Raw genomic sequence first — 14,497 nt, 5'->3', positions numbered from 1 at the left:
CTGCTTTATGACATAGTTCAAGCAAGTGGATGACCACGCCTGATCGCATATACGATTCATGTTAGTCATGTGCTGTGATTATGCTCCCATTTTACTGGGGTCATGTTTTCTTAGTTTCGGCCATCATTCCAATACTGTAATATTTAACATTGACTCACCTAGTTAAGTACTGAGTTCTTTGAACACTGCAACATCAATAAAAAGAAGTGTGATTGGTCAGGAAACATGAGAAAGCAGCTGGTCCTACAGGGTTTAAACCAACTGAGGTTCACCAAACGTCTTTGGAAATGAAAACAAAGCTGAACAGTAAATATACCTAAACCATCTATTGTTTACAGGCCCATTCCCTGGTTCAACTTCCTGATAATTATGACATTTGGGTCACACTCACTTATGTTTTTTTACATCCAAATAAAGGTTAGAGTTGCTACGGTAAGTCAATCGACAGAAAATAAAGCTAATTAAACTACTTTTTTAATCAATTAATCGTCAATTTCAATTCAACATTCTCTGGTTCCAGCTTGTCAAATGTGACCAATTTTAGACTGTTAGTCCGAAAAAATAAGCAAATTGAAGACATTGCCATAGCTTCTGAGAAATTGGTATTCTTTCACTACATCATTTGACATTTCATAATAAATTCAGCAATAAATGAGAAATTATTTTTTTTTTTTATGAAAATAATCAGTTGCAGGCCTAAACTGGATAATCTATCTAATCTATCTAAACTCTTGTTTAAAACCTGCCTGATATGGCTGTGTTACCAAATCTCAGCAATTACATTGGTGTGTGTGTGATGCTAATATTACTCATAGAAATGATTGCCACAGACATGAAAGTGAAACCCAAGTTGCCGTGTATATCTGAGATTATATTTTAAAGTAATAGTAATTGGGGTCTCTGCCTCTGAGGCAGCACAACAAGCTGTGAACACAACATTGACATATTCTGACCTTTGAAGTAGATATGGCTAATGTGTTTGCAACTAGTTGCCTATTTACACATCAGTTACAGAGCAACATTACCATTCATTTGCAGTCAAATGTTTGGCCATCCAACAAATGTAAGTCCAATATTTACTCTCCTTTTAGCCGTGGTTTAATCTCCACTGGCTCCTGACGGAAATATTTGGCTCTCTAACTGACGAATGCTCCACTGTGTTTACCGTCTGACGACTGTCTGTCTGTCTGTCTGTCTGTTTGTCTGCTTTGTTTGAGAACAGCTGCCTGATGATGCTGTACACAAGGTTGGTGAGAGCGGTGGGACTAAACCAAAACAGTAAAAATGTGGGCCTTGAAACCAAAACAATGGGCTGAAAGATGCAAAAGGCTCCAAATTGAGTGACACATCTGTGTTGTTGTCACTGCAAGCAACAGCTTTCGTATTACACATAGTCACTGCTAGGACTGGATATCGCCAATGATCTTCCTGAATTGTTTCAATTTCAATTCACAAGGTCCTGATTTGATTACATTTCAATTCAATATCAATTAGATTAGGGAAATTTCAATTACAATACCAATTTTAGTTTGAATACCAAAATATGCATACATAATATGAAAGTTATTCAAATACAATAAAGTTTGTTAAAAATACTTTTGAGTTAACAGGACATTAACTCATTGACATACTACAGCCAACAGTCAACACAATATAGTGCAACTGTAGACTACAGCCAGTGAGTAGAGTGACTATGTTGAGGAACATTCTTGTAAAACAACTATACTATGGTAAATTATTTAAAAAAGCCCTCCCTCCTTCAAATTGACAGTAGTTCTGCACCGTGAGGTTACGGTCATTTCAGCAGACCCAAAGCGGCTTTTCATAATTTTATTTGGTTTCTTTCGACTTTGAATGAAGTGTATTTAACAATGGTAAAATTACTGTTTATTAACATGGAGTTTGGTGGGTTTATGGGCTTATGGTTACCCTTAACTTCTTCCGGGTCATCCGCTTGAAAGCCCTATGTGTCACAAGATGCCCTTATACATATGGCAAAATGCATTCATTAAAATATTGACTTCTGCATTTTATTAACTGATATCGGATCATGCAAACAAGGATACATTTTAATTGGACAATTGATTATTTTAACCCAGCCCTAGTCACTAGATCCATTGTGACATTTTCTATAAATATAAATGATAGCAAAGGGGTGGCCATGCATGTGTGGAGGGTGTCAGTCTCATAAATAATTAACCTCATATCAACCTTCCCCTGTGCATGAGCACAGGGATAAAACAGGGGGGGCTTTAATATAAGAACCTAATGATGGAGGTTATTAACGCTAAGGTCCTGGCATGCTGATTGGCAGAGACGGGACGGCACATGCTGAATTCTGCACATGACTTCAGGGACAGGGCTTTTGTGACTTGCCGGGCATTTTGCCTGACTCTTTGTTATGGCCATGTGTCGCCCCGGGAGCCTGCTGCTCTTTCCAAAAGCCCTGGGTTCAAAGCTGCCCAGGCCGATCAGGGCCAGGATTGGGCCAACGCCAGGCAATAAAGAACATCCCAAACATGTCGTACAAAGACCCCTCTGACTCCATCTCTCTTACTAACCCCCGGCTCTCTCTACCAGCCCCTCACTCGCTTGGTCGGTCAGTTTGCGTTTCTTAATCCTGGGGTCGGTCACAGAACTATACGCTGCCTCTTTCTCCCTCAAAGACCCTGTGCTGTCTCCTTGACTCTGTTCTATTTGGTCAGTGCAAAATCTCTCTGGATATCCATATCTACCCTCTGCCTTCTTATATCCAAACACTCTCTTTGTTTCCTCTCCTTTCCTTGTTTCTTCTCTCCTATTTTTCTCCCCTTTTCATTTTATCTTCCTAGATCCAGCTCTCTATTTTCACCTTTTCTGACATCAGATGAAACCCTCCAGAGACTATGGATAAAGATAAGCCTTGTGAGATAGAGATTGACAGAGTAACCCCCCAAACACAGGCTCAAAACCCCTTGCACGTTCGCTGTGCTCAAGCTAGCAAAGCCACTAAGCCAGCCTGTGCTGCCAGCCTCTGCCGCCAGCCTCTGCCGCCATCCACCTCCCCATGCACAGCATTAGGTTATCTGCTTTGCGGCTATTCCCTTAATCAAAAACATTTACAGCGTGAGCCAATGCCTGTGCTGGGCCAAAATAGACATGCTGCCATTTCTCCCTCCCATGTGTTTGAGATGGATTAGCACAACAGGTGCGTAATTATTCTAATCGAAAACACTCCCAAGGAGAAACCTGGAGAAAAAATGGCAATCCAAATGGGTTTTTAATTTTGAATAAGTCCAATGAGAGAGCTGACCCATAACTCTCACGCTCCCCTGCATGAATTCACAGTCCGACTAGTGCTTGATTTGGTTTCCAATTCAAGAATCAGGTGATTCTCCCTTCGCCAACCCCTTCAGACGCACAGTGTCAGCAGCTGCATCGTCCATGGCTCCATTACAATGTCCTCCTACATGAGAGAGAAGTGAACACACACACACACACACACACACACACACACACACACACACACACACAGACATACACAAACACACACAACACACTGTTTAATGCTGCTTTCAAAGTACAAAATTCTGGCCTTGGCCAATGGCAGAGCTCATCTGTGAGTGGTGGATTTGAAAGGGACCAATAGGACAAAGGGATTGTATGTAGCTAAAAACGCAGGTGCACCATGATTAGCGGGCAGCAGCTGGTGAGGTCACAAACAGATACGGATACACACACAAGTGCACGCACATGAGTGCACACACACAAACACACACGCATGCACTCACACAAGCTTTTTCAAATGCATGGTAAATGATCTACAGTCCTTTCATTCCTCTTTCTGTCCTGCACGCTAACAACAAGCATTAGCAGCACACAAGGTTCCTCCATCTCACCAGCCTTTGATGAATGAATGATAAAAAGCAAAAAGAAGAATAAATGGCAATCCAATATGGGTTTGAAATGACTACTCTTTGAAAAGTGAGCAAGGGAGAGGATGTAAAAAGGAACATAAACCCCTCTGAGAAGTTTTTTTGAAAATGGATGATAAAAGACATTTTTTGAAAGGAATCAATTTACTGTGAGTTTCACACATTCTGCGGTTGAGTTAGAGCAGGAGTAACACTCACAGGGAGAGAGAGAGAGAGAGAGAGAGAGAGAGAGAGAGAGAGAGAGAGAGAGATGATTTGCGCCTGTTTGGAAGCCTGGGCCCGACTCCTTTCAACATAAATCCAGCATTGTCACAGGCAGCCATCCCTCCCTCCGTGGCTTTACCTCTCCTCTCTGCTCTCTCTTCGATCTGCTGTTATCCCCCGAGACATGTCATCATCCTCTCAGCAGCTCCGGTACTCCCGTGTGTCCCAGAGGTCTTGCAACAAAGTCTGTCCCATCGTAATCCAATTTAGGATGGAGCTAGATGATGGACAGCAAAGAAATGGCCAGCTTTGAAAGAAACACACACACAATTTCATTTGGTGATGTCATTCAAATCCCCCAATAACTCAGAGCGAGTGGGCGGATGCAATCGCTCTGGCTCAGGCATCACAACCGCTTTGTGGTTGAGCAGTTAGCGTGCCTGCTCATCTGTCCATGGCCACAAGAGAGGCCTTCCCTAGTCATAGGAGAGCCTGAGCCCCATTAGGGTTTCATTACTTCATTAAAGGCCTCCGTTCACCAAATGGCTCTCTGTCTGAAGAAATGGCATACAATCAGGAAATGGACTACATGGCAGATTGAGCTGTTCAATTACAATTCAACAGCCATACGTCAGGCTCTGTTCATTTCCACAGCATGTCCTCTTAGTCAGTCTAGGATAAAGTACTTAAAAAGCAATACTTGAGTAAGTATCTTACCAGAAAATGACTTTGATAGAATTCTTAAAGTGTCTGATATTTACCGTACTTAAGTATCAAAAGTTATGTACTTAATTATTAGAAGTAAAAGTAAAATAACATGCTTTGATTATAAACTGTATTGTGGCGTTCTTATATTAAAGCATAATATTCAGGAATTCCACACCTTAAACAAATTCAAAGTCTGACATCAACAAAGAGAAAAGAAAAAGTCATTATTTTGTGAGGAAGAATCTTTCACTCCAAAGTACGAAAACATTTCTTACAAATATGGCTACAGGTTTGTAACATTATCTTCATCACCACCACTGTCGTCGTAAAAGCGCTATCGGTTATTACGCTTCCTCTTCTTCTTTAGTTTTAGCCAATGGTTTTGCCGCTTGGCAACAAACAGGCATCACGTAACCAACTGGAATGGAGTGTGCATTAACTTCTAATCTAGGATCAATGATTTGCCAAACCTGCTTTCTTCCAGTGTAACAAATTCCTTCAGATTTTATTTTGTAGTACCAAGTAAGAAAGATGCTTAGGGGAAATGTATGGGAGTAAAAGTATGCATTTTATTTAGGAAATGTAGTGGATTAAAAGTAAAAGTTTCCAGAAATATGAATTACAAATAAAGTAGAGATAAGCGATAATTCTAGTTCAATTAAATTTTACTCATAGTATCAAATCATAACAACAGTTATCTCAAGATACTTTACCGATAGAGTAAGTCTAGACCACACTCTGTATTTTACAAAAGCCCAACAATTCCAACAATTCCCAAATAGTCAAGTACACTAACGAAGTATTTGTACTTAGTTACATTCCAACACTGCTCTTAGTTGTGGCGTGGGTTTTCATGGAGGCTGCGAGGCCATCGGGGGATCGATAGCAGAGGAAATAGTAGATCAGAATCTGAGCTGGTGTGCTAGTCATCTTCAGCTGGCCTCTGGGACACACAGTTAACTGCTGCACACTTGTGAGCAGAGAGGTGTTTAATGGTTGATAAGCAGTCTCTGGGAGCTGTCCTGTGCACCAAAGGCACTGTCCTCTCCATTTTATTTCCTCTCTGAAAAATCAATTAGCATAATTACAGGGCCTCGGCTCTGTGAAACATTAATCACAGAGCGTCGTAAAGCTCTGGGTTAGCAGCTAACGTTAATTGACGCCTGACATGACTTTGAGCGAGCGGCGATAGATACCAATCGCAGCTTTACGGCATTCAAGGGGCTCATCAGACAGCATTTCAGTGATGATGCAGAAAACCAGACATGTCACTGGAAAGGGGATCAAACACTGAGAAGATCACTGTCATCTCCACTTCAGTTTAACACATTTGCAGCAGGATACGTGATGTCAGCTGCTGTCTTTGTTGGCTAAGGCACGTATACTCTAAGGGAGAGTCCTGACCTGGTTTTAACATCTGTCCTGAGTTATCCGATCACAAGTGGACAGCTCTACTTACATGTGTTCCCACCTGGCAGTAGAATGTGTCTCCAAATGCGTCCTGAGTAGGGCTGGCTCCAGATTGTGAATTTTTCAGGCACAGACCAAATTGCCTCCTTAGTATTGGGTATTGAAAAATGCCTCGTCATTCAATACCAAATTTCAATACTTAACGAGTAAATCTCATCTGCATCAGTAATGTTTGTGATTGGCTGTCTAATGTTACACATCGTAGAGACACGCAGGAAAAACTCCACGTTACTACAGAGACAACTCACATAATAGGAGGTGAAAGATTAAAAAAAAAAGATGTGTCGTAATGTTGTAATTTAAAAGTGGATTTTATAAAATTGGTATCGGTCAGGAACTGGAATCGAAGTCACGGTATTGTCTGTACAGGTATCGGAATTTTTTGAGCGATACCCAGCCCTACTCCTGAATGACTACTACTGATCAGATCTCACTTCCCCCCTCTACATGCAAATAAACAGGTACATCATTTTCGTTGTGTAAGGCTGGATGTGCGTGAGGTTGTGTATAAATGTCAGTTGTTCCTCTCATACGCATTAAAAATGTGCAATGACTAACGTTAATGAAAACGCACTGCCCACAATCTGTCTGTGTGCCAACGTATGGATGTCTACCGGCGGTCGCCGGGACCTGTGCAGGAGAGAAAGACCTTTTTAAAAGTCTCAGTGTGTTCAGCTCTCATTACGTTTGAGGCTTCTAACTGAATTTTTGTATAGCGCTATGGCGAAGACCTGGCAATGAGAGACTCATAAATAACAAAAGGAAACAACGTAAGAACAGAAATGTATGTATGTCCTATATATTTGTGAATTTGGGGACGTTTTATAAAACTTAAAATAATGTTATTGACAACGCTGGAGTCCAATCACTACATAACTTTGTAGTTTTTGCGTGTGCAAATTTGTGTGAGTTTTCCAGCATGCTAAGTGATGTTGCGGAATAATAATCCTTAGAAAAACAATAGGTTCCTTCGCACTTTCGTGCTCAGGCCCTAATTAAAACTGCAAGCAGTTATGACGGGGTCCAAGCCTCCCAGCACCAGGCACCGCTGACGCCAGGTGCCCCCGACAAAAGTGGGACCCAAAGTGGGACCCAAAGTGGGACCCAAAGTGGGACCCAAAGTGGGACCCAAAGCGTAACGGTGGGGAGGCAAACATCAGGAAATATCAAGAGGTGTGAGCCGCAAGGTCTGTGGTACATTGTCATTGCAAATATCCCAGAGCCCTAAAGGATTTTTGACAACCTCTGGTCCGTCTGGTTTTATTTTCTATAAAAGCTTGTAAAACATCAACCCGATTGTCCACAGTCAATCAATGAACATCATTTCTTTCAGGAAAAACTAGGCTATTAGAATATTTGTGAGGTGCAGTGAGGTCACTTAAATGTTAAAAAGGTTGTAGGACAATAAAGACAAATAAATAAATAAAACAGAACATGAATCTCAGATATATATTGATATCACACACACAGCAATGCCACACAAACATTTGTGTTGTCTAAAACAGTTATATATATTTGGAGTCATCCAGTGCAAAAATAAACATATTGAACATTATAACTCATATAAAGGACAAACTATTTACATTTCTTACATACAGTGTATCAATCTTGGATGTAACAGTATGGATTAATGGCACAAAGACCCTGAAAAACTCTGGATTTCTAGGCTGGATACAAAACAGAACAGGGCGACTGTTCGCTTTTAGCTCCAAAAGACTGTATGTTTCTACTAGTTATAATTATAAAGTTATTAAGTTATGAATCAGAAGTGACGTTTGGCGTCGTATATGACCTATATGCTCGACCTCAGAAGGGGAAAAAGGGCCCAAACTGCTCTACGTTGACTATAGCACCCCCTAATGGCCGATCTTTACGTTTCGTGTTGGTAGCATTTACTCTAGCAGAGATATTGCAATTGCAAATTTCCCATTTAAATGCATTGAGTTATTGGCCCAAAACAAATAAACATTGATTATATCGCCCCCTTATGGCCGATCTTTGGCAGATTTGGTTCAGAGCTTTGTAGTGGGATGTTGAACAATGATCTCAAGTTCTTTGCTGATAACATTTAATTTGGCCGAGATATGATACAATACGTGTGTGGTAGCTAGCTAGGAAAATTTGTTTGGTCGTCAAATGCGTATACTTTAACGTAGCAAAATTCTTTTAATAACTTTTGGTCAGGTCCATCTGGACATGCTCTATACCAGGTTTCGTGCAGATCGGTTGCATGGCCCAGGACGAGTTCGAAAAAGTTGGTTTTGCCCATTGCGTGATATTGCAAAGAAACTTCTTAGCAGCAATGGGTGGGGCCTATATCATGTGATTCAGCTTAATTCAAGGAACACGTGGATGTAAGGCTTTCTAATGTGTGATGTGTAATGTGGGAGTTATAGGCAAAAACACATTTGACGTCATCACCAACTGGTCCACATGTGTAATTTTTGGTAGGTGAGGTCCAAGACCCATTGTACATCTACCCTGTAAATTTAAAGTTGTTCACATTAGTGTAAGTGGTGAATCCAAATGTGGGTCCCATAGGCCATGCCCACTTTGATCAATCAGTATCCCACTGTAGGGGTGGCCTCAGGAGTGGCCCTAGATGGTACCCATCAAATTTTGTAAAAATTGGATGAGCCATTCATGAGATATAAACTTTATGTACTTGTAGCGCCCCCTAGTGGCCAATTTTCGTAAAATGGGCGGGGCACCTTCAGAGGGTCATGGCAAACAAGAATCTTAAGTTTTGCGTTGATAGCATTTATTTTGGTCGAGATATGGCAAAGTTGGTGTTTTCATACTTAGCTACACAAATTTGTTTGTGCATAATATGTGCAATTTTTATCCTATCAAAATTCTTTGAATAACATTTACAGTCGCACGGTCTAGGAGGAGTTTGGCAAAGTAGATTTTCGATAAATCACAATTTTTCACACCTAAATGTTTTGGCGAAGATGGGCGTGGACTAGCCTGGATGCCAGCCGAACTTAGCCCCGCCAACATAATTTGAGATCGCGAAGTTTGGTCTGGACTTAGTACTTAGTAATTATTGCCCGAACAGGATCTGTTCGGACCAATCAGATTGTCGGACAGATGATCAACAGTAACAGAATCAACCACGTCACCAAAGAACGCTTGGGTTGAATTTGTTTACAACAGGTGGCTGCCGCTGGAGAACTGAGATGTGTAGATTCCACCATCACGTCTGTTACAGACAATATCAACAGCGCATTCATTTTAAAATCCTCGGATGAGCCTCAACAACTGCCCGAAAGCACGCTAGCGTTATATGGTGGAGCGAGATAGAGTGAGTGAAGAGAGGGAGCGCCCAGCGGCGTTAGAAGAAAGCACGGTAGCGTTATATGGTGGAGAGACATAGAGAGAGACTGAAGAGAGGGAGCGCCCAGTGGCGCTAGAACAAAGCCGTGACTCATTGAAATAAAACGTGTTTTTGCTGATCCATCTCTAGAAATGCAACTGTAGCAAGCATGTCACTATCACTAACGTTATCCACATTTATATTTACACGCAACAAATGATATATCCAGCTTCAAAAAAGTCTAAAAGTCGGAAGTTAGAACGAATGCATTGTGCAGAGTGGTTGCTATGGAGACAATACACAGTGATGAGTTCTGTTGACAGTTGAGTTGAGTTCCGTTGCTCTGATTGGTTGGAGGTCTATCCAGTGAATGCAGAGGCATTTTTTTTTCCTGGTTCGGTTGGAACACGCCCAATAATCACAGCCCAATGGAGCGGTTTCAGACTCACATCATGACTAGAATCTGAGTAGGACCACGTCAGGCTAGGCGTGGACTATATCAGGAGAATCAGCTGGATCCAGGGAACGCAAAGATGTATGGTTTTTGAAGGTGCGATGTGCGGTTTGGGAGTTATAGGGCCAAACTTGTTTTTTCTTCTATAGCACCACCTAGTGGTGGATATGTGTAATTTTTGTAATCTTTGCCATTTTCACCAGTTGTGACGTGTGTAAATTTTAGTTTGTAAATAGAGTTTTTGTGCATTCTAACCCCCTCAAAAATGCGACAAAGGACTCTGAAAAATAATAATAATCCTTACAAAAACAATAGGGTCCTTGCAGTTTCACAGCTCAGGCCCTAATAATCCTTACAAAAACAATAGGTTTCCACAGCCCTCCCCCCCTTCTACAGGCTTGGACCCCTTATAATTCCTTCAGTTTCAATAGGGCCTTCGCCGCTGTCAGCGCTCAGGCCCTAAATATTATTATTTTACTACGCTACTAGGAAAAATCATGCCATAATTGAATTTAAAAAAGAAAAAGGAAACTGAAAAAGCAAAGTTGAAATGTAAAATGATAATTTGAAAATGTAAAGTGGAATGTAAAAAGTAAAATTTAAAATGCAAAGCTTAAATATAAATGCTTAAACTGAAATCTTTGATATCTTTTATTGATTGAAAATCACAATGGAAATAAGAAAAGAGAAACATCAAATATGAAACTCAAAATGTGAAATGGAAAAGCTTAAATGGAAATACTTAAATTAAAATTTCAAATAAAAAAAAAGAAATTATTTTATTTTAGCCTTTGCACTTTAGAATTTTCAATTTGAAATTTTATCTTTTGAATTTTACATTTGGCAATTGCCCGTTGGCATTTTAAGATTGACCTTTTCCATTTGGATTTAACATTTGGCATATGTCAAAAGCTTATGTAAATGAGGAGGCGTGGCCCAAAGGCTGGTTGGAGGGTCTGAAACAAAAGAGGTGCAGAGGCACCTTATGGACAGCAGGGGGAGCTGACTGCTGGGTAGCACACTGATTTTGGCAGAGCAGTATATATAAAGTCACAAAGAAGTCCAAACAGTATTGTTGCACCTATTTTCACTTTTATTGTAATACAAAAACAAATCATTTTTGCTGTCTCAACAAATTCAGATTCTTCCACAGAACATATCATTAACTGCATAATCATAACTGAATTATAAGAGTTATAGTTGGCGGCCAAGTAAGATAATATAGGACTGTATTGGTCCCCTATAGGATAAATGCAGGTGTCACAGCAGCAATTACAGATATGTTCAGTAGTAGGGAATATAAATATATAACAAGAAAAATAAAAAAGGTATGGAAATTAGATCAAATAAAATAAAAAATAATTGAGACTTAGAGCTTTATCTGGAGTCAGGCTCTCAGGTCCTGGTCAGATAGAGGGGCCCAGAGCTAACCAGCGTTTCCTCTGTCTACATACACATGCATGCATCCCACACAAAACCCCCCCTCCCAAAAAAAAAAAAAAAAAAAAAAGAAAACTTAGAGTGAGTCTCTCAAAACAGCAGGCTAATTTTACCCCTGCCACCAGGCCCGAAGGCGGGAGGCGGGACCGAGAGGGAGCGCACATTTAGAGGTGTTATTTTGAGCAGCCGTGTCCAGGCGTAGGATGAGACTGTGAGCAACCTGAGGGCAGCTTATCAGAGGTGGAGTCATTTGTGTGTGTGTGTGTGTGTGTGTGTGTGTGTGTGTGTGTGTGTATTTGTGTCTACTCTTGCTGTTAGACCGGGGGGGGCATAGACAGAGCAGGCCCTCCAACAATGTGTTGGGCAGGGAGTGAGAGTGACTTGCGAGTGATTCAGATTGCAGATTGAAATGCGCCTGTGTTCAAAGAACTCCCGTTAAATAAAAAGCGGTGCCATTTACCATACATCGGCCCTCGGAAGGGCAAACCCATCTCTGTCATGGTTTTCATTTTTCTTTTCAAAATGGTCCGTAGCAATCTAAAGCATGAACTACAAAAGCTATGAATAAACTATATAACACGATTTAATTAAATGTAGCGGTGAAAACTCATCTGTAAACATACTCATACGCAGGCCTAACCCAATATCATTTAAACAGACTCCAGTTAGTCCAGAATGGTGCTGCTAGACTCCTTACTGGCACCGAAAAGTATGACCACTTTACTCCCGTTTTAGCTGAGCTTCATTGGTTGCCAGTGAAATTTAGAATCAATTTTAAAGTTTTACTTTTTGTTTTTAAAGCACTCCATGTTCATGCCCCTCCGTATATTTCCGATCTCCTGTCTACTTATTCTGCCGCCAGGGCACTCCGGTCCACAACCCAACAACTCCTCGTCATCCCCCAAGACACGGCTAAAAACCAGAGGGGACCGAGCCTTTTCTGTAGTAGCCCCCAAACTCTGGAATTCCCTCCCACCCCATATCAATCCTGTTATCAAACCTAAAGACGAATTTTTACTCCCTTTAATTCCTTTTTTTTAAGATTCAGCACTATGAACTGAACTCAACTTTTTCTTATCTTTTTGTATTTGTAAATTTTTTCCCATTGTTTTATTCTATGTTACATTATTTGACTTTACCTTTGCCTATCTATATTCATGGAACCTTGCACACTTGATTATGTATCTTTTAAGGCAGACTGTTTCTGCCTTCCCTGCTCTACCTGTAAAGCACTTTGGGTCAACTGTTGTTCGTTTAAATGTGCTATACAAATAAATTGACTTGTGAAAAAGGTGACGAAGATGCCCCAGGAAGCATTTTCATAAATATCAGCTTTAAAATGTGCATTAACAGTTGATTTTAGCATTAGGATATAGGGGAGAACTCACCCTATAATTAATGTAGTAATTACACCACTGTGTTAGAGACATGTATTGGCTGATATAAATGGTTCGCTGTAGAGTGATACTGTGCTACACACACCCATACACTCAGAGACATGCATCTATTACATTTTGTTTCAGGAAAGTCATTTGTTCTTTGTTAATTGACACCATGCAGCGTTTTCTTGTCCAAAGCTACTGTAGATGACTCAACTCTGTGCAGATATAGAAGCGACGACTTTGCTTTAATTTTCTCTATCTCTATCTTTAAACGCACTTACTGTCACTCTCATTTGTGGCAGCGTGGAGTAATTAGAACTACCCTACATATGCATTCAACTTGTGCAACTGAAGTTAAATCTCTCTCATTTTTTTTATCATTATCGTGTTGTCAGACTGGCTGAGGATTCAGCTCTTCTCAGAACTGTATGCTCCCAGTTGGGATTCAGCTGACTGCAAGCTTCATCTCTACACGCCTCCAGCAAATTGCTAATCAAGGCAAAACAGAGTAAGACCCCTATTAACTGCTGTTCTCTCTCCGTCTCCATCCCACTTCCTCTTCTCTCCCCTCACTTTCCAGACAGTGAAATTGTTGCCCCTGACTGCCTCCGCCCACGCTCCTTCACCACGGGGCGCTCGTCCTCTCTCCGCCGCGAAGCTGACGACTCCCGCCTGTCCGTCAGCCTGTGTGACCTCAACCTGCAGCAGGAGGAGGGGCGCAACGCCCACACTCCGTCCCACCGCCACACCCTCCACCTGGCCTCCGCCTCCCCGTCCTCCACCTGCCCCATTCCCCAGAACTCCCTCAACTCGCAGCAGTCCTCTCTGCTGCCGTCGGCCCTGGAGAGCGACCTGCACTTCCACCAGCTGCGCGGCGCCCACATCAAGACGCTGGACGAGCAGACGGTGGCGCGATCCGAGCACGCGCGAGAGGAACGCACCCTGGTCTTCACTGACCGGCCCCTGCGCACCGGAGAGACTGTCTTCATCAAGGTCACCAAGTCCAGCCCCGCGCGCTCGGGCTCGCTGTCCTACGGCGTGACGTCCTGCGACCCGGCCATGCTGCACCCAAGCGACCTGCCCTACAACCCCGAGGCTCTGGTGGACAGGAAGGAGTTCTGGGCGGTGTGTCGGGTGCCGACGCCTCTCCAGAGCAGCGACATCCTGGGCTTCTTGGTCAACCCACAGGGGGAGGTGCTTCTCAGCCATAATGGCACCAACGTGGGCATGCAGGTGTGTGTAGACAACTCCCGCCCACTCTGGATGTTCTTTGGTCTCCATGGGGCTGTGACTCAGCTGAGGATCCTGGGTAAGTTAGCACCACATGATGTTACATTATACTAGGGGCTTTAGGGCTGCAGCTGACGATCATTCCCCCCCTCTCTCCTCTTTCATTTCTTCAGCTGTCCTGTCAATAAAGGCCCAAAAAATAATCTTAAAGTGCCCATATTATGAAAAAGTCTTTGAAACTTTGAAAAAAATCCATCCATGGTGTTTTGAGTGAGATACGGTTTCTGAATGTGTCCTGCCTTCAGTCTCCTGGTGAGCTGGTCAAAACCTGCAGGGATTTCTACGTCACAAGCCGAAACGAGCTGGCTAACCGCAA

The 14,497-nt window shown here is 42.1% G+C and overlaps 1 protein-coding gene across 2 annotated transcripts in view; it reads left to right on the top strand.

The window, feature by feature from the left end:
- neurl1aa (neuralized E3 ubiquitin protein ligase 1Aa) overlaps positions 1–14,497 on the top strand; it is an 86,532-nt gene that overhangs the window by 45,232 nt on the left and 26,803 nt on the right. For both annotated transcript variants that reach the window (XM_028565295.1, XM_028565305.1), the window contains exon 4: positions 13,472–14,200. In XM_028565295.1, the coding sequence (XP_028421096.1) occupies positions 13,472–14,200 (729 nt within the window). The remainder of the gene's footprint in view (positions 1–13,471; positions 14,201–14,497) is intronic.

The sequence above is a fragment of the Perca flavescens genome, chromosome 2 (assembly GCF_004354835.1).
Source record: "Perca flavescens isolate YP-PL-M2 chromosome 2, PFLA_1.0, whole genome shotgun sequence".
NCBI classification, from domain to species: Eukaryota; Metazoa; Chordata; class Actinopteri; order Perciformes; family Percidae; genus Perca; species Perca flavescens.
Note: the sequence above shows the minus strand (reverse complement) of the source record. Positions and strands in the feature narration are given on the sequence as shown.